This window comes from Monodon monoceros, unplaced genomic scaffold (assembly GCF_005190385.1).
Source record: "Monodon monoceros isolate NGI ecotype Baffin Bay Population unplaced genomic scaffold, NGI_Narwhal_1 Super_Scaffold_16, whole genome shotgun sequence".
Lineage (NCBI taxonomy): Eukaryota > Metazoa > Chordata > Mammalia > Artiodactyla > Monodontidae > Monodon > Monodon monoceros.
Window position 1 is genome coordinate 25361986 of NW_021703772.1, and position 27561 is coordinate 25389546.

The 27561-nt window shown below is 35.5% G+C and overlaps 1 protein-coding gene across 1 annotated transcript in view; it reads left to right on the top strand.

Annotated features, from left to right (window-relative positions):
• The window catches only part of ERBB4 (erb-b2 receptor tyrosine kinase 4), a 671873-nt gene that overhangs the window by 501040 nt on the left and 143272 nt on the right, over positions 1-27561 (top strand). Inside the window, exon 19 of the mRNA XM_029224991.1 lies at positions 2537-2722. Coding sequence (XP_029080824.1) covers positions 2537-2722 — 186 coding nt within the window. The remainder of the gene's footprint in view (positions 1-2536; positions 2723-27561) is intronic.

Here is a 27561-nt window from a genome sequence, read left to right on the forward strand (position 1 = left end):
CAGAGACTATAGTTAATCAATGGCCTGCAGACTCATATCAAAACCCTATCAGTGAGTGGCAAGTGAAAACAAGCTCAGGGCTCCCACTGATTCTGCATTATGGTGAGTTGTATAATTATTTCATTATATATTACAATGTAATAATAATAAAGTGCACAATAAATGTAATGCACTTCAATCATTGTGAGCCATCCCCCTGCCCACCCCTGGTCCATGGAAAAATTGTCTTCCATGAAAACGATCCCTGGTGCTAAAAATGTTAGGGACCACTGCTTTATAGTAATTATGATGACTTTCTTTTCTTGTGTGTATCTTGTGTTTTACCTCAAATTCATTTCTTTATTTTACTTTTGCTTAGTTTTCTGTGTATCTATCACTAATTTGATGGTCAGATTCGGCTAGGAAAATATGTATACTCTTAATGCATTTTAAACTCATTAGGTTTTCTATCAATTCCATCTTCTTGCATCATCTTTTCCAGAGCAATATGCCCTACTCCAGTCTGGATTGGCTACTTCTGTATAGCCTTTATTCTGGAGTATCCCTTCTGTCGTTTCCTTGTTTCCTCAATTAAATGTACTTTTTAAACTGACTTCCGCCTTTTATTAAGTGAGCACATCTAACAGAGAAAGGAAATGTGAGATAATCATTTTTTTTTTAATTTATTTTTATTTTTTTTTGCGGTACGCAGGCCTCTCACTGTTGTGGCCTCTCCCGTTGCGGAGCACAGGCTCTGGATGCGCAGGCTCAGTGGCCACGGCTCACGGGCCCAGCCGCTCCACGGGATGTGGGATCTTCCCGGACCGGGGCACGAACCCGTGTCCCCTGCATCGGCAGGCAGACTCTCAACCACTGCGCCACCAGGGAAACCCCAATAATCATTTTTAAGAACAGATATGTCTGTATATTTACTCACTTGGTTCAAATTTCGCTGGATGTAGAATTTGAGGTTTAAACAAAACTTCCAGAAGTTTGAAGTCACAGCTCCATTTGGGAGAAGAAACTGGAGCGTGGCCCCATCTTTCACCATATATAAATTTACATGATCCTACTATTTTCACCAGAGTATTTCTCTTTCCATTGCCTGATATTCAGTCCACAATCCCTTTGGTTTAGCCTCTCCTAAGGATGAAGGGGAGAAGGAGATCTGTAGTCTAAGTGCATCCTAAATGGACTTTGACAAAATCCTGATGAAGTCAGTCCCTCCTGCTCCATTTATGTATAGTGGTTCGTGGTGTAACACTACTGAGCCTTTTGTGTGTAAACAAGTGGGGTAAGTTTGATTTCTTTTCAGTTTTCCCCCTACTAAGTTAGGCTTCAGATTTCTTACGTTTGCTAAGTCAGTTATTACTAGTAAACCACTTGCTACTTTTAGCATTCCATCCTCATTTCTTCTTGTGATTATTGGTTTCTGGCTTTTTATTAATTACTCTGTTGTTAAAATGGTAAAATTGAGAGGAAATGGAGGTAAATGTGTATACCAATCTGCCATGCTGTCTTAAAGAGAAGCTCAATATAGCTTTCTGTCTTCAAGTATTTGTTTGAAACTTTTCAAAGCTACAAAAAATATTCCAGAATAGTACAATGAACAATCTCATACCTGCATATAGGTAACTGATTGATAATAAATTGCCATGGATGTGTCACCCACTCTGTGTGTGTATAAGGTCGTATCAATTTCAAATTGGACTAAAGTCACTTAAAATAACTGTTGATTGAAGGCTAACTTTAGGATGTGCTAAATAACCATAATATGTCCACACTCTATCTCCATTAAGCAAAGCTGCCTTTATGATTATGAAAAAGAATTTAGAACTGTTTTCTCACTTCATGAAACGAGAAAATTGGAGTATACAAATTTGTACAATCTGGCCTCTAGCTCTCAAATTTTATGGTTCTATGAATAAACATCACTTATAATTTTGAAAATGAAATAAATTTGAGTGAAAGCAAAGTTATGGAGCAAAATGTCTTATTAAAATGTTTATTTTTCTGCATAAATTCACAATAGGCATATTGTTTGTAATTGTTTATAATGATATTTATAATTTATAAATTACACCTGTGTATGCTGTCTGAATCCACGCCAATAATGAATGAGTTAACTTTGAATTGCCTTATTTGTAACTGAGCCACCTTATACAAGTAAGTGCATTTGTACAGATTATTGGACTCTAGAACCAAAGATCAAAGGTTAAAAATCTACAGTATAAATTAGGATTCAATTTCAACTTACTTGGCAGTAAATAAAATCTATTATTATTCATATCACAAAAGAGAAAATACTGCTATTAATTATATATGCAGTTATTCTATAATATTTCCCATTTTGTATAGTCTATTTTTCATTTAATTTCACTTGAATTAAACCACTTTAGAAATATAATAGCTACAATAATGTCTTTTCACTTTTAATTGATTCCACTGAGTGAGAGTACATTTTCAAAATTATTATCAACACTATTAGTACAGGGCAAATAACTGTAATGGTAAAGAACTTTGAGTTTAAACAATGGTGTTATATTTTTTCTCTTAGGAAGCTCTGATCATGGCAAGTATGGACCATCCACACTTAGTCCGGTTATTGGGTGTGTGTCTAAGCCCAACCATTCAGCTGGTTACACAGCTTATGCCCCATGGCTGCCTGTTGGATTATGTCCATGAACACAAGGATAACATTGGATCCCAGCTATTGCTTAATTGGTGTGTCCAGATAGCTAAGGTAAGTGCCCATCACTTCTGCCTTTATATTTCCTAATCTAGAACAGTTTGGGTATTCAATCTATTTAAATAAGATAAATTATATTTGCTATATTGAAAGATATAGGGAGGTATTTTCATTCAAACCACAGATCAATCTCATAATCTATTTATATATTTTGGGATTATTGTACTGTGATGTTTGTGTTATATTGACCAGATACCAAAACAAATAACTTATTGGTCAGGAGGAAAAATTGTTATACTGGATTTGTTTGGCTTTGTTGTTTTTGTTGTTGTTTAGGAATAGTTTAGTTAACAAAATTCAAGAAGGAAAAGATTGAAGGTTTGAGTTGTTCCATTTTTAGATGATTTTGTTAGCATAGCATGTACGTTCAGTTCTCAGAATTACAAACGATCAAATTCTAAACATTTTTCTAGACATTTTGATAACTCTCGATTGGTCTTTAATAGTTGTTTTTTTGTTGTTGTTCCTGGTTTTGTTTTTGTTTTTTGTCTGGCACAAGGTCTCAGTCATATAACGTATGTTAGGAGAGTGATGTGGATTTCAGTACCTGGGGTGATGGAAGGAGATGGTTCTATGTGAAGTAGAAAACATTTACTTGCCTTTTGGGGACTATGTTTTTTTTTCCACCGGAGTTAGTGGATCTTCAAAACTTTCAGGAAGGGCCAGAATTCTGGATTTTTCTCTAAATTTAAAACTTGGCTCAAACTTTTGAAACACCCTGGGAACCAAGCAAAGCTTTCACATCCTGTAGTCCACCAGTGTGCAACTTTGGAGTGCATATTTTAAGTTCAAAGAAGCATTACAATTTTCTATACCAAGATAAATAGGTCTGGGATGAGTTTTAATTCACTATTCCCACTCTTATTTACATCAAAATAGGACCTGATGTTCTATAAATTCTACAGATCTGATCATTTTAGCATTTGTATAATATAAATGCCAAAATGTTAATCCAGTAGTTTTAGCCTATTTCTTTTTACAATCTGAGAGTGAATAAAAATACATCACCCAAAGAAGAAATTGGAGAAAATTCTTAAAATGCAAACCCAAAAAATTATTTGAGGGAAAAGCCCAGTTGAGTTTTCTGTACCGTAAATCTTGATATAGTCTCCTTATGGACCGTGTATTACAATTTTGTGAATATCACATGGCAAACTCACAACTGAGAGGATTCTTTACAGTAATGAAGTTTGAAATATCACTCTTCAAAAAGTGATTTAATTATCTAAGAACTTCTATAATTTATAAGGTGAGCTAAATGTAAATGTGCAATAGACATTCTCAAATCATCCTAGCACTATAAATGAAAACAAAACTTAAGTTTTGAATTTCTTAGTTCTTCTCTATATTTCCTGCAGTCTTCTCCATAATTTAGGTTTTGTCCTTAGGGATTCATGGCATTAATATATCATTTATGCAAGACTGTACACTCTAATAATAGAAGCTACTTTGAGTTCCCTGAATAATCACACTGTTTTAAAATCTTTTTGCCTTTGTAAATGACATTCCTTCTGCTTAGAAATCTTTTCTCATAGCTTCTTGATTCACGTAGCATGATGTTTTTGATCCATCAACACTGATTGGGCTTCCTCCCCTTGTGAAGTCAAAAACTCTTTTCTCTCTAAAGAGAAGTAACTTCCTTCTCTTCTGTGTTAGTTTGTATTGTATTATTTAAATGTTATACTGCGTGTTTATATAACTCTCTGACTATATGGCATATTTGTTTAGTCACTAATCTTTTAATAAATATATGTGGACACCTACCATGTGCCAGGTACTATGTAGACTGAGGTGTCTAATGGTAAGAATAAACATTCAACAAATAAAACAACTAGATATAGGATTAAACACTTTGGTTTAGATTTTGAAGAAAAATAATTACAGGGGAGACTTAAGGACAGACCCCATTGAGTTCCGAGAGAGACTTTGGCTATGGGAAGAAATTTAGGCAGAGGAAAGACACAGAGCCCTATATATATGGTGACCATGTAATTTGTCATCCAAATGAACAAGTTTAAGAGTGAAAGGAGGCTCTATTACTAGTTATGCCGGGACAACAGGCACACAAATGTCCTAAACAGAGCAAGGTATGTGGTAAAACTGTGTAGCATGAAAAATTTGGATTTTATTATAAATGCAGTGGATATTGAAGTATTTTGCCCTGGACATGATATAATCTAATTTATTTTCTAAAGAGATCATGCCAATTTATGTATGGAAATTAGATTGAGGCAATGCAAGAATGGAAATGAAGATACCAGTTAGAAGTCTGGGGGTAATGAAAATAAGAAGTTAATGAAATTATGAAACATTTTTGAGACAGTTTAGGTATTTGATTATTGATTAGAGGATGCTGAGGGAGGGAAATATGGTGGTGCTGTTGCCTGAGGTGGAGAAGGCTAGTTCAGTTCCAGACATGGCAAATGGACAGGGTTTATTGAACACAAAAATGGAGCTATCAATTAGGTAGTTGAAGTTGGTCAGGATTGTAGATATAGATTTAAGAGTTATAAGTATTCAAATATATGGGAAGATATGAGATTACCTAGTAGTTACTGATTTGGTCTGATTCATATTTTTTCCCAGCACTTGAAATTGGGTCTTACATGTAGGTAGCTATTCAATATATATTTAATAAATATATTTAACTCATAAAGAAAATGAAAAAAAATTTTACCCTTAAGGAGGGAGTCCTTCCTTTATCTTGTTTTCCTACTTTGGGGGCAGAATTGTGTAGTGGAAACAGCTTTAGGGTCAAAAGGACCTGCATTAGTATGCCGGTGCCCACGTTTTGGTTTTGTGAATTTGAGTAAATTATTCAACCTCTTTGAATTTTTGTTTCTCAGTGTATTAATGGAGTTAATAATTATTACATTTGTCTTCATTCACAAAATGAGTATAATACTATCTACCTGCAGTAGGCTGAAAAATAATCCCCTGCCTTCAAAGATGTTATGTCCTATCCCCATCTTCTGTGAACATGTTAATTTACATGTTAAAAGGCATCGTGAGGATGTGATTAAATTAAAGATCTTGAGATGGGGAGATGATATTATCCTGGATCATCCAAGTGGGCCAGTGTAATCCGAGGATCCACATAAGTGGGAAGCAGAAGAATCAAAGTAAGAGACAGAAGATATAAAAACGGAAGCAGAGTTGGAGTGATATGCCTTGAAGATGGAGAAAGGGGGACACAAGCTGAAGAATACAGTCGACCTCTAGAAGCTAGAAAAGGCAGGGAAACAAGTTCTCCCCTAGAATCTCCAGAAGGAAAGCAAGCCTGCCAACACCTTGATTTTAGTCCAGTTTAGAAACTGATTTTTGACTTCTGATGTCCAGACCTGCAAGAAAATTAATTTGTATTGTTTTAAGCCACTGCATTTGTGGTAATGAGTTATAGCAATAGAAAACTAATAAACTTCCTCATAGTGATTTGCAAAGATTAAATAAAATAGCTCATGTAAAATCCCTGGCTCAGCTCCTAGATCATGGAGTATTTAAAAACAATCTTCTTTTATTAGCTATAGGTCAAAAGCCTCAAAGTAGAGAATTGTTTCAGAAATGTCTGTAGAATATGAGTAATTTGGGCTGAGTCAACACAAGTATTTTGCAAATAACTATTTCAGTAAGTTAGAGGCTTCTTTTTCTTTACTTCCAATTCTCACTGAGAGAATTTATGAAAGTGAGATATCACCATCATAATTACTCCAATACCCACTTTCATTTTGGCTGCATCCCTTTTATTTATTGACAAAACCGGTAGAAGGGGAGATATGATGCTATAAAATAACCAGCTTATACTTGTGTTATAAAATACCTGTGGAAAGTGTAACATAAGTAGAAGAAATAATAATTATGGCTAACATCAAGCACTTACTCTGTGTAAGCCACTCCTCTGTATATTTTATTCATTAGTTAATTTTTCTCATCACAAACCTATAAGGTATGTATCATTAGTATGTCCATTTCACAGATAAAGTCAGTCACAGAGAATCTGTTACATGATTAAATTCACACAGCGAGTAAATAAATATTATAACCACTAATCTATGTTTTTATATATAAAGAAGAAAGTATTTTTTTTAAATTTCACCCATATTCCAAGTTTTCCTTCCATTCTTCCATTGGTACATCATTCTACAACATTTTATGTAACAGAAACACAAATTTCAACACCAAAATTTCTTATCAGCAGCCATTTTCACTCTGCATGTTCTGCATTTAGAACTTGATTTAATTTGGTAAGCAGAGCAGAACGTATTATTATTTAATGTTTGTATAATACCATATGCCTTCCTGGGGCTTTATGAATCCAGGATAGAAGATAATTGTGAGAATTCCTTCTTTCAGAGTTGTTGCTAACAAGTTGGGCAAGCAGTTTTGAAAAGACAACTTGGCAGATTCTGAAAAGTGCATGTGAGTTTAGTGAAGGAATTTCATGGTGAGTCCATGTAGGTAAAGCCTGTCTTACACAACAGGCATCTGCTTGGTGCTTTATATATTTTGTATTACGTAATCTTTACTGAAACTCTAGCAGGTATGACCCATTATTCTCCCAGTTTATAGATCAGGAAAATGGAGGAACTTAAGTCCTAAAGGACACAGCAGTAGGTTGAAATGCCTGGATTCTGTATCAGTAACTCTGATGCCTCCTGAGCCAGGTCTTTAAACCATTCCACCACTGCAGCTTATAGTCACTTGCACTCCTCCTGAATTTGAGGAGTGGAGGAGTGTGACATTTTATCTGTAGTTGTGTCTCATCATCATGCCCATAAAAGAGAAGATTCCATCATGAATAATACTTTTTATTGTCTTCATGGAAATTTTTTATTGCTTTATCGTGGAGGTCTATGTCACATTTTCAGGATCAAGTGCTAGATATTCATTTAATTATGGGAGAATTTTTTTAAATTGATGTTTTACATATAAAATATTATGATAAAGCAAGCTCAAAACTATTCTGTGAGCTACCGTGCAGTATTGATACTGTTCACAAGTGACACTATAAATTAAGAATTTAAAATGTATAGTTTGGTGCTAGTGTGTGTTAAGCATACAGATTCTAGAACCAGACTGAATGGGTCCAAATCCCAGCTGCCTCAGTTATCAGCTGTGTGGCCCTTGACAAGTTATTTAATCTCTCTGTGCCCCCTGAAAATGAGCATAATAATAGTACTCACTTCATAGAGCAGTTATGAGAATAAGGTAATACTTGTGCTAAAAATGCTGCTTAGCATAGAGTAAGAGTGTCCACCACGTGTTATAATTTTGGATAATATCTGAGGTGAAAACAATAAGGAAAGACACATGCATTCATAGTTAGAACACCCTCATGATGTCATTTCAAAACTACTCAATTTTAAAGTCTCAAGTATGAAAGATTTAACATTTGTTCTTACACCACACTGAGGGTAGGAGGAGGTCATCTCATGTTTAATATTTCTACTTTTTGGAAGAAGGAACTTGTCTCCTATTTTCACATGCTTTCCTACACAGGTTCCTAAGCTGCTGTTCTACATGTGCTATTATTGTGACCTCTAATTTTCATGTTAGGAAATCGAATTGTTTGTAATGTTGAACATGTGAAACCAGCAGTGAATTGGCAAAGAGCTGAGGTCAGGGTAATTTTTGAATAGATAATCTATTACCGGGGAGGAGCAAAGAGAAAATTCTAACTTTTCAATCTCAAGGTAGAAAGGTTAAAGTGGGTTTAACTTCCTTTTACTGCATAGATTTTATCTTCTGACTTCTTTCTAAGGAGATTATTTGAAACTTTGTTGTTGTTGTTACTGCATTTTTAAAGCCTGAGTACTGAGTATCTGCCACCATTATTTTTCAAAATCTTGAAACCTTCCTCGGAGCTTTGCTGGCCTATTTTTCTTTACTGTCAGATTTTCTTCTGGAGCTCTAATGATTTGCAGTTTAATTCAGATGTAATGTTACCAGGGCTTTCTTTTTTAGTGGTTTACAATTGGAACTAGTTAAAGAGATGATTCTAAAAACATTTTTCAGTGGTCCATTGTACACTTCAAGATGATTCATTGTCTGACTAAGTTATAAATTGATCCATCCTTAAAATTCCTCTGAAAAGAAATAGAAATAAAGATAATTTGATATTTCAAAGAGTAAAAATGACCTAATATGTTTAACCAAAATAATTTAGACCTGCCTATATATAAAGACTCTTTCAGTTATATTTTTGCAAATAGATTGATTCCGACATTTATGATTTCTAAGAAAACTTGTATTGCTCAAAGGTCAACATGAATTTTAGCCCAGTTTAATAGATTCTCTCAATTAAACTTTTAAAAAAAATTTTACACTCTTAAGTTGTCTGTCCTCCAGATTACTTTTCTTGCCCACATAATATTCCCAGTTGGAGCTAACGGGAATTCTACTGTGAAATCTAATTTTTGTAGCTATTGGGAGGTGTCTGTGGATCTTAATTTTCTTTTTTCTTGATGGCAGAGTGGCAGTTAGTGTGAGGGGCAAAGAGGAGAAAAGAATTTCTCTCTTTCTCAGTTCAGAAACATAGTTCACCATGATTGGAAGGAGAGCAGATTTCTGTGTTAAGAAATAAACTTTTCTTCTGTATACAGATATGAAGTCTTCCTTAAGGTTTAAATGTATAACATGAGCAGAACCTTCATTTACTTTCTTTCTTTCCTCTTTTCCATTGTTCTCTAGCAGTAGCGACACAGAGTGACAGGAAATAGTAATTTCCCATTTGACTCAGCCATTTCCTTCTACATGAATAAAATTGGACTCAAATCTGAATGTCTGATGTCAGTTAAATGCATGAACTGGGTGCTGAAACTTCTGGTTTGTTTGTGGTCAAGACCAAATTCTATATTTAAATATGACCTCAGTCTTATGCACATATATATAATTTAAAAATAATAAATACATATTCTACAGAAGAGACAGAATACTTCTAACATTCTAGAAAGATAAAATTGTCATTTATTAAATACATTTAATAATATGATAATGACTTTGTGAATACTAATTGAATGGGTTTGGGGGGTATGTTGTGATACAGAAAAATTATTATATTTTATAACAGTGGAATAGAAGAGATATATTGGAATTAGAAGCCATAGTGTTAGTGGCATAGACAGACTCCAATTAATGACATTTCACAATTTAAATTAAAATAGAGAGATTTTTTTTTAGTCACAGCCACTGTTTGGAAGAGACAAGGATGAAAGTTAGCTTATTATTTATCATTTTTAGTGCCACTATTTATCTTTGAAAGCATTATATATTCTAATGAATTGTCATTAGATCTTTAGAGAAATTCAGTAGCATGAATATGACTCAATGGTAAAATTTTGTTCAGAATAGATGCATTCAGTGACTTTCCCAAGGTCCTGCTATTAAATAGTAGATGGATGAAAAACTGCACTCAGAATCACAGACAAGTCATTGATTATTTCATGAAGATACAATTTTCAATTTTTTTTTACCCTAAAGAAGCAGCCAAATGAGTGAATTTTTGCAGGGTCTCTGTCCATTATTAGACCTATTTCTAGATTAGACTCATTCACATGTTGTGGGGTTGGCTGGGTGTCAGCTGATCTAGACTGGACTGACTGGGGTGACTGGAGGATTGGGCTGTACTTCACATGACTCTTCTCTCCATCAAGCTAGCTGGGACATGTTCCTATAAATCCTTGTCTCATGGTGTTCAGTCCTCCAGGGCCTGGGCATCCATGTACACACCATCCTGGGAGAGGCTTAGCACTTCTGTGGGGACAGAGTGAGAGTAGGAGGCTAGGTTCCCCCTACCCCACCCCATTCCCAGTCCCTTTCTGGAAGTGCCACCAGTGATTCCCTCTTCCCTCTTTGGTCTTAGAGAACCTAATCTTTTTTCTCTAGGTTGTTGGGTTCAGCCTCTTTTATGTTCCACCCTCACCTCCAGGGCTAGATAGAAATAAGTCAATTTCTCAAACCACAAAACCTATGAGAGGCTTATCGCCTGGGTGCTGTTGCCTTGGAATTATAATTTTAGGTACTACAGTGTAAAATCCCTTTCAAGATGAAGCGCCCAAACTAGAAACATACTGCTTTCCCTATTTATTCTAAAGAAGCAAGCACAAAGCAAAAATCAAATCAATATCTTAAAGTAATTTGCTGTGTACAAAAAGAAAGAAAAATAACAGAAAAATCACACAGAAGGGACCAGCCCAAAGTTCCTTTATGGAGATGGTAAATCTTTAAAACAATGAATACCAGAACTTATTGAAACTTTGGCACAGCAAGGAGCTCCAGAAGATTATCTATTTCACTGATTTAAAAATTTTAAAACGTGAAATTGTTTTGTCAAGTGAAATTTTACTTGAAAATCTAAACAAATAAAACTGAGCCATACCTATAGCAATAGAAGGCGTTGAAAGGGCTTCATGGTACCCTGAGGGATCCCTAGGTCCTCACAGAGACCAGCTTTAAGACCATAGATGTGCCTGTATTGAAGATGAGGAAAATGAAGACTAAACAGGTAACAGAATCCATTTAAGGCCACAGGCCATAGTGACAAAAACACAATCTGAATTCATTTATCACCCAGTCACCCCAGCCTAGACCAACTGACAGCCAGTACCCCTTACCCTGACTCCATAAGATTTGTGGACTTCTCATTTGTAATTTAGGTGAAATAACTACTACAGTATTACAGAGATTTAGTCTAGAAGATCATCTACTTTTAATTATCTCATGATAATTTTTAAGGGTCTAATGAACTTTTTCCCCTTCTGGAATAGAAGTAGCTAGTTTATTTTTACTTTGAAGTACTTTTGTGTTTTTGGTTTACCTTCCAAGGGCTTTTTATTTTTTATCTCTCTTTGCTACCAATAGTTTTTCCTCTCCATCTTTATATCAGAATGTCTAATAACATTGCAACCTCCCAAATTGGTGATAAAGCACCTGACTGAATTTGAATCATGTTTATCCCCTCCCTGAAACAACCTCCTGCTTTTTATTTATGTGCTAAATTCTCATTGCCTTAAAGGAGGATGATATAAAAGAGGTAGTAAGGGATAAGAGAGCATCTCGATTTTACCAGATTGAAAATGAAGTTTATTGAGTCAGTTTCTAGAGCACAGGTCCCAGAATTGCACTGAAGCCTTAATTATTTCCTGGGGTTTGCATGAAATATGAAGGTCTCTCCCTTAGAGGAGTCATTTAGGTTGTTTCTTGTCTAACCTATAAAATAGCAAGCTACCCTTTTGCTTTGCTTTGCCTGTGGCTTTGTTTGACATGCTGAGCGACTCTAATTCAGCCAGAAAGTTACTCCATTCTATAATGGCAAAGGTTTTCATTCAGCTACCATACAAATCCAGGAAGGAAAGAACTTAATTTCTTTACTGTAAATGTATAGCTAGTACTTTTAATGTACTCCTTATTTTGACACAAATCTGAAAGCTTTACAATCCGAATGGATTAAATTGTACTTTATGTGTGTAAAGTGTTCACAATTACATCTATTAGTCATGACTTTGTGAATGAAGTTTGGTATTGTAGCAGGTTTTAGGAGCACAGTGATTTTCTTAAATGCAGAATCAAAGTAGCAGGACCTGCATGTCTAGTTTATGGCTCACCTGTGGCTTTTGTTTCTAAAACTGTGTAGGTAGATGGGTGTTATAATATTGCTGTCAAGAAGTTGTGATATATAATCATGATCCTTCAGATGTATGCATACAATGTCATTCTTCCTACTGATTTCAAGATGTTTATAGTAATTCAGAGAGTTAGGACTTGTATTTTGCTGCACGTAGGAGAAACAAAGGATGAGGAGATCAAGCAATTTGACTGGAAACAGAAAAACCATGTTGGGAATGAAGGCAAGACACAGATTTGCTTCCTCTATACCTGCCCAAATTCTTCTCCAGATAGTTTTTTTTTCTAACTCTTATTTTGAAATAATTTTAGATTCATAGGCAGTTACAAAAAATTGTAAGAGTGTTTCCATTCGTTCCTCACCAATTTCCCCACTGATAACATTTTGTGTAACTATAGTACAAATATTGCAACCAGGAATTTGACATTGGTGCAATCCACAGAGCTTATTCTGATTTCACCAGTTTTACATAAACTTTTGTGTGTGTCTGTGTGTGTATAGTTCTATGCAATTTTATCACATGTTGATTTATATAACTACCACCACATCAAGATATAGAAGTATTTCATGACCTCATATCATCACTTTATAACTACACAAAACCTCCTAGTTCTTTGTTTTTAATTGTACTCAAGTCTTGCCATGATCTATATTTGTAACAATGACTTATTTTTTAAAATATTTTTTAAAATTTATTGTTTCCCACATTACAGTAGATATATAATACTCTGATATATATATACACTGTTTGATTCTAGCATTAATAATTTAGAAGAGTCTTACTTCAAAAGATATCCTCTATAGATTTGCACAAAAAATATTCTAAAACAGTGACTTTGAAGAAGACAAACTTGGTTCTGTGTAGCTATGTGACCTAGGAGGGATGCAACAGTCAAAATGTAGTATTACATCCTCTTACAATTACTTAGTGGGAACATCTACCCTCCTACTTCTGCACCTTCTAATTACCATAGGAAAGTGGTTTAGCAGGTCACTGGCTGCAGAAGAGAGATAGCCCAATCAAACCCAGAAGGGCATGGAGCCAGAAGGGAGGAAAATAAGGTTAATAATGAAGACAGGCTGAAGGTGAATGAGAGAAAGCAGTTAAGGCTTTATGCCAATCTTCTACATTCTGAGAATGTTAAAAAATTTAGAATAATTAGGGCTTCCCTGGTGGTGCAGTGGTTGAGGGTCCGCCTGCCGATGCAGGGGACACGGATTCATGCCCTGGTCCGGGAAGATCCCACATGCCGCGGAGTGGCTGGGCCCGTGAGCCATGGCCGCTGAGCCTGCGCGTCTGGAGCCTGTGCTCTGCAACGGGAGAGGCCACAACAGGGAGAGGCCTGCGTACCGCCAAAAAAAAAAAAAAAAAAAAAATTTAGAATAATTATATTTAGTACCATATGTGATAAAATAAAATGTACACAGCTTGTATGATACATATGTATGTGTATGTGCCTACAAACATAAATATACACATATACATATATGTACATATGTGCTTTTTTCTATATCTTGAATATAAATATATTAGTAAGATGAATTTATGTTTTAAATATAGAATAGTTCTATGTAGCCAAAATTCGACAATATTCAATTAAATATGGAAAGGAGCACAGGATGGGAAGAGTCATTTATCGTCATGATTAGAAATATTAGGCTAAACAGTGTGCAAACTTTGACTTTTCATTATCTAAATTTGATTGATTAAAAGGAGGTTGTTGGCAGATGTTTATTATTTTTCATCAGGCGAAGGTGAGAGATGAACAGAATATATGTGTAGTTGTGGAAAGGAAGGGGAGCGGCTATGAGCATATAAAAAGTGGCTATGGGTCAAAGATTTTATCCTTCATGTGAACAAAAAAAGAGCTTAATGACAGTCATCTATCAGCTAGCCTCATTTTCAGCTTCAGGATTCTGCTATTCCCAATGCTCTATGCCTTGACAAGGCTGATTGTATAATTACGATACTACATCACCCACTCCTAGTGCACTTTCACTGGCAAGGACTAGAACTAGGGACTTTGATGATTATTGCCCCAAGCAAGCACATTAGCATGAATATAGTTTACTAATGGGGCTGCTTTATTAGAAATTGTAGTATAAGATTTAAACCAAGGATTTTTTAATGAAGACCCCTGTAGATTAAATGTCAGATTGAGTTAGAGCTTTAAAATTTTAAATATTGTATTTTTAAGACAAAATGAATGATTCCCCTGTATTTTCAAATTCTTTCTAGTATGTATTAAGAATTACCAGTTATTCTGCTAGAATGAAATAGAATTTATAAAGCTTTCTTAAGAATGCATAAGTGCTAAATAAAAGAATATCCTTAAGTTAATTTCTATACAAGGTTAAAGAATTCCATAAAAATATAGCTAATATGGGTTAGAGTGGCTTGCAGTACGCAGGCCTCTCACTGTTGTGGCCTCTCCCATTGTGGAGCACAGGCTCCGGACACCCAGGCTCAGCGGCCATGGCTCACGGGCCGAGCCGCTCCGCGGCATGTGGGATCTTCCCAGACCGGGGCACGAACCCGTGTCCCCTGCATTGGCTGGCGGACTCGCAACCACTGCGCCACCAGGAAAGCCCGAGATACTGTTCTTAATCTGGGTGCTAGTACTCTGTTTGTGAAATACATATATCTTGAAAAAAATTTTTGAGTCTAGTTGTTTACATTTTGCTTTAAAAATTTTAGATGGTTATTTCTTTAAAGCTTTGGCACATCAAGTCAGAACACCAAACTGAAATGACTTGGTTTCTACTATTGATTGGAAAAATGTCTGGCAATGCCTAAACCAAGAGCGTACAGGTAAAGATCTTTCATGGTAGGGTTGAGACAATTTCATGAATTCTTCCCAGTCCCTGGTATACAATCAATCAGTCCTGACTGGTGCTGATCAGAGCTTTTGTGGAACAGGTTGTCTTATAATAGTTTGGTTTCATGTAGACCAGCGATGACAGTGCATGGCAGTAACAATACTGGAAAGTAATGACCCCTATGTCTTTAACCTAAGTGTTCATGAAGCAAGATCAATCCTGTAGCCAAATCAGCTAACACTTGCATTGAAGCTATGCTTAATATTGGGCAAAGGACTTTATATGGAATACCTCTTTTTCAAAGTTTATTTTATTGAAGTATAGTTGACTTACAATGTTGTGTTAATTTCTACTGTACAGCAAAGTGATTCAGTTATACATATATATACATTATTTTTCATGTTCTTTTCCATTATAGTTTATCACAGGATATTGAATATAGTTTCCCTGTGCTATACAGTAGGACATTGTTGTTTATCCAGCCTACAATTCTTATAAAGAACTATAGGATAGACACAATTATATGTTTAAATGAGTTAATATGTGTAAACTATCTTGCACAATGCCTGATACATACTAACATTCAATAATGTTAGATATTATTACTCCTGTTGTTATTGCTTATATTATTCCCATTTTACATGAAAACACTGAGACTCAGAGAGGTTACGTAACTTGTCCAAAGTCACATAACTAATAAGCATGAACATGTGATACTTGCACAAACAGATTTAAGCATTTCCACATGTTGCCTCTCTCAGGACCACTACATTATATGATCTAAGGACAGGGCAAGACAGTGACCTCAAATTGATAGTACTCCTGCCTAACTAGTTCTGCATCTTAATTAGATAATTGAAGGAGCTATTTCTTATTTCCTGTCATAATCTGTAAAATTTAAAGTATAAAACTGATCCAAGCCAGGTAACTTGTACCATAATTTTGTGGAGAATATGGGAGAGCACGCACTATATATATAAATACATAGACTTGATTTCTTCTAGAATCACAGTCTTAGTCACAACTACTCTTGTTATTATCTTCCTATTTTTTTTTATTAAAACATAATTAAGTGGGGTGACAGTTTATTTCACTACTACCTTTATCTGAGAACATACCAGTATAATCCATATGGCACCTATGGACTATCATTTTATCGAAAAGTCTCTATGCAGTGAGACTTTAATAGGTGGCTTCTCACAGGACAGTAATCTCTCCATGCTTTTGATCTTATTCACAGGTACTCCAAGGTATCTGGCCACAAATTCCTCACATTTTCATCAATCACTGAGGTAGTGGAAAACTTTTTTTTTTTTTTTTTAACGTGCATTCCCCTAAAGACTGGCTTGGAAAAACATTATTGAAAACTTCTTTTAAATCAGATTCAAGATATTACAGTAGCACCTGCTAGAGTCTGTCAACATTTCCACGATAAACCCTTATTTTCCAGGTTTGTTACTTAGCTGTAAAATTTTCCTGTGGACTCTGATACAAAATAAAGAATTTCAGCCCAAAGCAATTTTTATTATCATCACTCAAATATTGAGATTTTTCAAGTCATGATTGTTTCTAAAAATGTCACAAAAGTCAAACACTTTGGGGGACACACACACATTTTAAGCCCTTTATAAAATGCAACATTAAAAGTAATTTATTTCTCATAAAAAACAAAGAACTAGATAAGTAGAATCTCAAGGCCTGAAGGGGAAATTCTGTGAGCCCACACAGACTTATCTGCTTATGATTCAGGGGGCTAATTTGCTATTTAGATTGAGATTTTTAATATTACTACAATAAGCTTTCAAGAAATTGGCACCAAATGGGCCTAAAAGAAATTGGATGGTAGGCAAAGGAGAATTACAATAAAGACTGAACATGCAACCCACAGAAATAATATTCTCCAAGCTACTGATGTTGCTGCCATCTGAGATAGTGTCGTGTATTTTGTTTTGTTTTGTTCTCCCTACTGGTAAGCCTAAGAAAGGCTGAAAAACAGTTTATAAAGTGTTAAAACATCAGATGGACTACTAAAATCAGGGATTTTATCAGGAAAACAACCCCGGCTGCAACTTAATTGAATTTCTTGTCAACAGAAATGACTACATTGGAAGTTCTAAATTTTTCTATCTCCAAAACCCATATAACACAGACAGGAAAAATATGGATTCTTTATTCTCCAGCTAACTCTTACACCTCTCTAAATAATAGGTATTTAACAGGAAAATACTGCCTGGGTGTGCTCTTCCCTGTTACGTCTGAATGAATTTTAAAACCTCTACTTTGGTTCAGATAAGGTGGGTAAATTGGTTACACTTTGTATCCTCGAAGAATTGTGATTTCGGGACTTAAAAGGAGTCACTCCTGAGGGAGTTATGGTCATTAATAATTCTAAAGCACTTGGCAGTGCATTCTTGGGTATGTAAAGGGGAATCTGTATTTCAGCATAATGGAGGGAAAAAACTAGATGGAAGAAATTTTACTACCTTGGCCATGCTTAATCAAAGCTATCAAATAACATTCCCAATTCCCTAAAGTGGGTGGAATATGATTTAAAATACAAATTTTCAGGACAACCTCTGACTTGCCTCCTATTTTCACTAAGTTATATATGTAGCAGATGGTATTCTATTAAGGTTTTTTTGTAGCTTAGCATGAACATGACCTGGAGGATAGGGGAGATAGGTATGGATCATAAGACTGCTTATACTGGTCATAACAAAGTGAATTTGTGTGTACATCACTGACAGGCCTAAAAGCTGAATTTAAGTTCTTCATAAATTAAAATTATGAATGCAGATTAAAGATGTTATTCAAAATACACACAGAAGTCAGAAGGGAGTTGCCCATGAGATATGGACACTTAAGATTTTTTACTGGCTTCTTTCTAGCCAGGAGCCCAAACTGTAAACATCTGAGTACAGGGAGGTATGCGGAACCCTTAGGAGGCTATTAACATTTTGAATGAGAGATAAATGGTGATCTCAACAAAAGCAATATTTATGGGCATTAAGAGCAGGAAGACAAGGGGGCTCCTATAATTACTGGATGATGGATGAATCATTATGTTTGGTAAACTGTTTTATAAATTACCAAACCTAAAATAAATGGCAGATATGCTAGCTTACGTCTAATTTTCGGAGTTTAGTAGACTTCCGAAATAGAAAGCTCTGACAAATTTATTTGGTCTTTCCTTCCTATATAAGCAGTTTTTGACTTGGTCCTCTTTGGTGAACTATTTTCCTTGGCATAATAATGCCTCTAGTTCTCTGTCTACCTCTGCCTCTGCCTCTCTCTCTTCATTTGAGGCTTCCAATTCAGAGCTTATTTATCTGATAGTCTTTGACCTTGGCTCACATATCATATTTGAATGATAAATATTTGAATATTTATCATATTCAAACATAAATATTTGAATATTTAGAAGTATAGTCACCCAAATAGCACAAAACTTCTAGCTAGTATTTGTCCCTAAAGACATAGAAGTATGACAGTGCCATAGAAAAGAGTTTCCGCAAGTCCTGTGAATCACAGTTACAGGGGATGCCGTCAGATTAACAGGGAACTGAGAGGAGAATGCAAAGATTAGGGTGAAGTTAGGATTCAAGAAGTACCTTCTCGCTTCTTTTCCATTTTACAGTGTCAACAGCCAGCAAACCAGAGCAGAGAGGTAGTTTTCCTGGACGGTTTTAGAGTAGTTTCCAAGACTGTTTAGGGGAAGCCACAAAAGACTGCTTCAATCTGATGCCCAAACAGTCTGGCACTGAGGGAGCTCTTCTAGCAACCTGCAGGCCATGCGCTATGTTTGTCTTTCTGCCTAAGGCACTCACCAATTATGTAAGCTATAAATGTAAGCTGATCTCCCTTCCAGAGGTGAGAGTAAAGGACTTGAGGAATGCTTTCTATGCTTCAGTTTATTAAAGAGGATGAAGAGTTCCTAGGTAGAAGGAAAGTAATAAATCCAAGAAGTAATCCAGAAAATCCAAAGCATCTAGGTAATGGGATCAGTATCAATATAAAAAAGTCCCTCCACCATGTATCACATCTTTGGCTTTGGTTCAATTAATCCTTCAAAACTCAGACTCTTCCTATGCAAAATGGTGATAACAGAAGTACTTACCTGGTAGAGTTGTGAGCATTAACATAACACAGACCAGTTAATGTATGTAAAGAACTTAATTTAGTACAAACCTACTGGATTGTAAGAGTTTAATAATGCCTCATACTTAGTGAGAACTTGTTGAACTTCACAATGATAATACTGATAAAAATGATATATTAAACAATTAGAACATACGAGCGTCAAAAAGAAAAAGAGGAAAACATGTATCAATGAAAGTTATAACAGCTGTAAGCATCTGCACTTATTCCATTGGATAAAGGCCTGATGCAGAACATCTGTGCCATAGAGAAATAAAAGGATTCACAGAACCAATTACAAAGATGTCTCCCCTGACATTGAGCTTTGCGGCTCAGTTAACCCTTGCTAAGGAAAAGGGAGGCAGCTACATGATCTGACAAGAATATTCAGTGGCAGGCTCTTTGTCTGGGTGTATAAGACAAGGATAGTCAAACCAACCAAATTTAGTTACACATCGTGGTGAAACAAATAATACTATTATAATAACCAAGCTGTATCTCCAGGATTTGGACTTTGAGGTCTTGAATAAGAAATTAAAATACAGTCTATGGAGACACAAGGGACAGGGTGATTTCTTCTTATTACTTTGAAAATAAAGGACATTGGGAGTGAACAATTAACTATATAGATGGAATCTAAGAGCAGAATTTTATTTCATTGTTTTAAATTTCATGGCTCATCAAAACTCTGGGCTGTTGATAAGGAAATAGCATGCATCTCCTGAGATCTGAGCAAAATATATTTGACCAGAGATTCCTATATTTGATCAAAGGGGCTTTAAAGAAATAGAGAAGTATCACATTGCACCCAATATTCCCCCCAAAAGAGGGAAGTGCAAGAGCAAGTGTAATAGTTTCTTATACATAATCACAAAGAAAAAGATGGAGAAAATTGACTTCTCCATCCAGAAACAAATAGTGTGTGTTTGTGTGTGTGTGTGTGTGTGTGTTTGTAATTTACCATGTATGAATTTAAAAGAATAACCATGAAAGGGTTGCTTATCTTTAGGGAGGAAAAAATAATAATCATTCTCTGGTGACCCTACCCAGGATTCAAAATTAACTACACTATCTCACCACATTATAACACTAGTAGTGTTGTGTACTATAACACTAACTATATCCAATTTCTCATGTCCCAGTAACTCATCAGTGAGAAAACAAAACAAACAAACAAAAGCAAATTTTTTTAATATCCTTTTTTATTTATCTACCCAGACAGTGAAACTGCTCTCTTAGAAATAATCAGTGACCAAGCCAAAGATAATTTTCCAGTTCTTGTCTTCACCTCTCTGAAACATTATCAGTCTGACATTTTGCAATTCACTTTGCTTAATATCATTTGGGGAAAAAAAATAATTCTCTAGTGTCCCTATTCAGGATTCAAAACTCAAATGCCATCTTCTCCTTAAACACTATCCAGCTTTTTCTCTGCTCCTACCAGGTGTTTGCCCCCTCCTGGATGCAGTCCTAGGACTTAAAACATCTCTTTAATATATTACACTGAATTGTAATTATTTGTACAGATTTCTCTCCCCTACAGGACAGTGATTCTTGAATACTACGTATTCTTTGCGTTTGTGATTCTACCAGTCAGCACAATGTTTACTGCAGAGTGGGTGCTCAAAATAAATATATGGTAAATATATGTTAAAAAATCAAATATAAATATATATGTATATTTGTTACACAAACTCGCATATCAGCAGGTGGGTCATGGACAATATGAGTGCAGATATCTTTATAATAATACTTAGAGAATGAATAATAAGCAAAACAATCTTGAATTGTTTTCTCAAGGCAATAAATTTGGTATCAGCAATATCACCAAGACTTACTAGACTGGGACTTAGTAGGCATTTTGCATGACTTATGGATATATCAAAGACGTACACAAGAAAACAGCTTATAAAATCAAGGACATGTGATGAAGTCTGGTACAAACTTGAAAATAACATTATCATGAAGGCTACAGTATAGAGTGAGTTGAGGCTATGTAAAGTACAACTAGCAATGGAAAGGATTTCAAAAATGTAAGTTCTCAACATAAGAAAGAATTGTTCCACTGCTTGGGGAACATTAAGTCATGATAAAGAGAACATTAAAACCAAACCAAACCAAAACAAACAAAATTAAAAAAAAAAAACACCTCTCTTATTTCTGCCTTCTGTCTTAGGGAGAATCATCTTGACACTGGCAGGGTTAGAGGAGGCATATTAGTATGGTACTAAAACATCAGACAGATGAAGAGAGAAACTGACTCTGTCCTTTAAATGACTTGAAATGAATTATATTCCAATGATGTGTAGCTAGCTCCTGGGACCCTAACTAGAATTCCTGAAGCATTATGGAAACCAGGAAGAGGACCAGAAAGCTTTAAGTGTATGAAAGATGTTATTTATTTATTTAAAAGTGCAGACTTTGGGCTTCCCTGGTGGCGAGTGGTTGAGAGTCCGCCTGCCAATGCAGGGGACACGGGTTCGTGCTCCGGTCCGGGAAGATCCCACATGCCGCGGAGCGGCTGGGCCCGTGAGCCATGGCTGCTGAGCCTGCGCGTCCGGAGCCTGTGCTCTGCAACGGGAGAGGCCACATCAGTGAGAGGCCCGAGTACTGAAAAAAAAAAAAAAAAAAAAAGTGCAGACTATGGAAAACTGTATCTGAGTCACTAGTTATTATACAGTTGATTCTGAATTCTTAGGTAAGGGAGGATCCCACAGAGATTGAGGTATACTCACTTAAAACAAATGAAATCCACAGGTTTATTAGATGGATGGGTCAGAAAAATTCTACAGACAAGGTATCTCATTTTGGCAAGGTATTTGTAAATTTTTCACCATTGATGAGGACATGAAACATTAAGGGACAACTAAGATTTTTTTGGGCTTCCCTGGTGGCGCAGTGGTTGAGAGTCCGCCTGCCGATGCAGGGGATACGAGTTTGTGCCCCGGTCCGGGAAGATCCCACATGCTGCGGAGCGGCTGGGCCCGTGAGCCGTGGCCGCTGAGCCTGCGTGTCCGGAGCCTGTGCTCCGCAACAGGAGAGGCCACAACAGTGAGAGGCCCGCGTACCACAAAAAAAAAAAAAAAAAAAGATTTTTCAGTGCTGATTTGGTAGAAATAATCTTACCAAATAGCTTTGATTAATATACCAACAGCAACCTTGGTGATTCTAGTAGTATATTAGAGACTTTTATTCCTAGCCCTGTTAGGTCGTATGTTTTATTGATTGCATGGATGAAGGTATGCTTTGCTTTAACTTAGATAAAGCTGGCAGGAATTGATAACATTTTTAAAATGAAAAAATCAAATATTTCATGTATCTGGAGTTAATACTGTGATAAAGATGAGTAAAATTCAGATTCCTATACTACTTTGTTTTATATAGTCAGTGCACACAGTTAAGACAGGGAAAACTGGTTAAACGGTACTGCATATTAAAGGGACTGTGGTTCTGAACTGCAAGAAGTCATTAAATAATGAAATGAACTCATTAAATAATCCAATGAAGTTATATGCTTTCTACCCTACAACATACACATGTTCATATTCACATCAAACACGTGGGGCTCTCAGATTCCCTGGATATCACATATATGCACGCCATAAGTTCTAAGAATCCAGACAAGAACCTTAGATAGGAGTGCTTTGTTGTGGTACTCTAACACATTATTTCACCTTGACCTTCCTTAGCAAATATACAATGTCCAGAATAAGAAGGTTTGCTGATCCTGTACAGATTATATAGAGAATATTATGCTGCTTTCTGGGTCAATTTTAGGTATAATGAAATTAAGAAAAGAGAAACTAGACTAGTGAATGGTCAGGGAATCACACGGTATGAGAAACATCTGGAGAATTTTATGTCTAGGAAACAGACCTTAGTAAGAGATCCAATAATTGTCTTTAAATTTTCAAAGAGTTATAACTTGGAAAAAGAGTAAAATTATTTTGTTATCTAAAATTTGGTAGAAAAAACACCAAGTGTGGAGATTACAGGAAGGTAGATTTGACTCTTTACTATACAAGGAAGATACACTTAACATCTGGATTTATATAAAAATAGAATGGGATGCTTCATAAAGTTATTATCTCTCTGTCAATGGAAGTATTCAGGTAAAGTATAGATTTTCTCATGCCTGAGGTGTTGTGAAAGGAATGCCTATAGTGGGAGAAGGGAGTACTAGATTATGCTCAAGCCTTCAAGTTGAAGATTCTATGATCCGCTTATATATTTTAAAGAATACTAAATGACAAAAAGTTTGTACTTTTTTTTGTTATAGTGAACATTAAGGAAGAAACCAGTATGGACACCTATTATTGGATGTTTCTGAGTTTGCCTTAATTTATATCTGTTACACAGAGTTAATTTATTTTCGTTTAATTTCCTTTTCAGTGCTACTGTTTACTTTACTTTTTTTATTAGTTATCCATTTTATACATATTAGTGTATATATGTCAATCCCAATCTCCCAATTCATCAGCCCCCACCCCATTTTCCCCCTTGGTGTCCATACGTATGTTCTGTACATCTGTGTCTCTATTTCTGCCTTGCAAACTGGTTCATCTGTACCATTTTTCTAGATTCCACATGTATGTGTTAATATACAATATTTGTTTTTCTCTTTCTGACTTACTTCACTCTGTATGACAGTCTCTAGGTCCATCCATGTCTCTACAGATGACCCAATTTCGTACTTTTTTTATTGCCGAGTAATATTCCATTGAATATATGTACCACTTATTCTTTATCCATTCATCTGTTGATGGGCATTTAGGTTGCTTTCATGACCTGGCTATTGTATATGTATACAATACAATATGTATGTGTATGTATATTACAATATGTATATTATAAATAGGCACTCATTGATATTGAATCTCTCTGGGTATATGCCCAGTAGTGGGATTGTTGGGTCATATGGTAATTCTATTTTTAATTTTCTAAGGAACCTCTGTACTGTTCTCCATAGTGGCTGTATCAATTTACATTCCCACCAACAGTGCAAGATGATACCCTTTTCTACACACCCTTTTCAGCATTTGTTGTTTGTAGATTTTCTCATGATGCCCATTGTAAACGGTGTGAAGTAATACCTCATTGTAGTTTTGATTTGCATTTCTCTAATAATTAGTGATGTTGAGCATCTTTCCATGTGCCTCTTGGCCATCTGTATGTCTTCTTTGGAGAAATGTCTATTTAGGTCTTCTGCCCATTTTTGGATTGGGTTGTTTGTTTTTTTTAATATTGAGTTGCCTGAGCTGTTTATATATTTTGGAGATTAATCCATTGTCTGTTGATTCGTTTGCAAATATTTTCTCTCATTTTGAGTGTTGTCTTTTTGTCTTGTTTATACTTTGCTGTGCAAAAGCTTTAAAGTTTCATTAGGTCCCATTTGTTTATTTTTATTTTTATTTCCATTACTCTAGGAGGTGGTCAGAAAAGATCTTGCTGTGATTTATGTCAAAGAGTGTTCTTCCTATTTTCCTCTAAGAGGTTTATAGTGTCCAGTCTTACATTTAGGTCTGTAATCAATTTTGAGTTTATTTTTGTGTATGGTGTTAGGGAGTGTTCTAATTTCATTCTTTTACATGTAGCTGTGCAGTTTCCCAGCACCACTTATTAAAGAGACTATCTTTTCTCCATTGTATATCCTTGCCTCTTTGGCATAGATTAGTTGACCATAGGTGTGTGGGTTTATCTCTGGGCTTTCTACCTTGTTCCATTGATCTATATTTCTGTTTTTGTGCCAGTACCATATTGTCTTGATTACTGTAGCTTTGTAATATAGTCTGAAGTCAGGGAGTCTGATTCTTCCAGCTCTGTTTTATTCCCTCAAGTTTGCTTTGACTATTCGGGGTCTTTTGTGTCTCCATACAAGTTTTAAGATTTTTGGTTCTAGTTCTGTAAAAACTGCCATTGGTAATTTGATAGGGATTGCATTGAGTCTGTAGATTGCTTTAGGTAGTTTAGTCATTTTCACAATATTGATTCTTCCAATCCAAGAACATGGTATATCTCTCCATCTGTTTGTGTCATTTTGATTTCTTTCATCAGTGTCTTACAGTTTTCTGAGTACAGGTCTTTTACCTCCTTAGGTAGGTTTATTCCTAGGTATTTTATTCTTTTTGTTGTAATGGTGAATGGGATTGTTTCCTTAATTTCTCTTTCTGATCTTCATTGTTAGTGTATAGGAATGCAAGAGATTTCTGTGCATTAATGTTGTATCCTGCGACTTTACCAAATGCATTGATTAGCTCTAGGAGTTTTCTGGTGGCATCCTTAGGATTATCTATGTATAGTATCATGGCATCTACAAACAGTGAATGTTTTACTTCTTCTCTTCCAATTTCTATTCCTCTTATTTCTTTTTCTTCTCTGATTGCCATGGCTAGGACTTCCAAAACTATGTTGAATAAGAGTGTCTAGAGTGGACATCCTTATCTTGTTCCTGATCTTAGAGAAAATTCTTTCAGTTTTTCACCATTGAGAATGATGTTTGCTGTGGGTTTGTCATATATGGCCTTTATTGTGGGGAGGTAGGTTCCCTCTATGCCCACTTTCTGGAGAGTTTTTATCATAAATGTGTGTTGAATTTTGTCAAAAGCTTTTTCTGCATCTATTGAGATGATCATATGATTTTTATTCTTCAATTTGTTAATATGGTGTATCACATTGATTGATTTGCGTATGCTGAAGAATCCTTGCATCCCAGGGATAAATCCCACTTGATCATGGTGTGTGATACTTTTAATGTGTTATTGGATTCTGTTTGCTAGTATTTTGTTGAGGATTTTTTGCATCTATATTCATCAGTGATATTGGTCTGTAGTTTTCTTTTTTTGTAGTATCTTTGTCTGGTTTTGGTATCAGGGTGATAGTGGCCTCATAGAATGAGTTTGGGAGTGTTCCTTCCTCTGCAATTTCTTTGAAGAGTTTGAGAAGGATGGGTGTTAGCTCTTCTCTGAATTTTTGATAGAATTCACCTGTGAAGCCATCCGGTCCTGGGCTTTTGTTTCTTGGCAGATTTTTAATCACAGTTTCAATTTCATTACTTGTGATTGGTCTGCTCATATTTTCTATTTCTTCCTGGTTCTGTCTTGGAAGGTTATACCTTTCTAAGAATTTGTCCATTACTTCCAGGTTGTCCATTTTATTGGCATAGTGTTGCTTGTAGTAGTCTCTTAGGATGTTTTGTATCTCTGCGGTGTCTGTTGTAACTTCTCCTTTTTCATTTCTAATCTTATTGATTTGAGTCCTCTACCTCTTTTTCTTGATGAGTCTGGCTAAGGGTTTATCAATTTTGTTTATCTTCTCAAAAAACCAGCTTTTAATTTTATTGACCTTTGCTCTCATTTTCTTTGTTTCTATTTATTTATTTCTGCTCTGAACTTTATGATTTCTTTCCTTGTACTAACTTTGGATTTTGTTTGTTCTTCTTTCTCTAGTTCGTTTAGGTGTAAGGTTAGATTGTTTATTTGAGGTGTTTCTTGTTTATTGAGGTAGGATTGTATTGCTATAAACTTCCCTCTTAGAACTGCTTTTGCTGCATCCCATAGGTTTGGATCGTCATGTTTTCATTGTCATTTGTCTCTAGTAGGTAATTTTGATTTCCTCTTTGATTTCTTCAGTGATCTCTTGGGTATTTAGTAACGTATTGTTTAGCCTCCATGTGTTTGTGTTTTTACATTTTTTTCCCCTGTAATTGATTTCTAATCTCATAGTATTGTGGTTGGAAAAGATACTTGATATGATTTCAGTTTTCTTAAATTTACCGAGGCTTGATTTGTGCCGCAAGATGTGATCTATCCTGGAGAATGTTCTGTGTGCACTTGAGAAGAAAGTGTAATCTGCTATTTTTGGATGGAATGTCCTATAAATATCAATTAAATCTATCTGCTCTATTGTGTCATTTAAAGCTTGTGTTTCCTTATTAATTTTCTGTTTGGGTCATCTGTCCATTGGTGTAAGTGAAATGTTAAAGTCCCACACTATTACTCTGTTAATGTCAATTTCCTCTTTTATAGCTGTTAGCCTTTGCCTTATGTCCTGAGGTTCTCCTATGTTGGGTACATATATATTTATAATTGTTATATCATCTTCTTAGATTGCTCCCTTCACCATTATGTAGTGTCCTTCCTTGTCTCTTGTAACATTCTTTATTTTAAAGTCTATTTTATCTGATATGAGTATTGCTACTCCAGCTTTCTTTTGATTTCCATTTGCATGGAATATCTTTTTTCCATCCCCTCACTTTCAG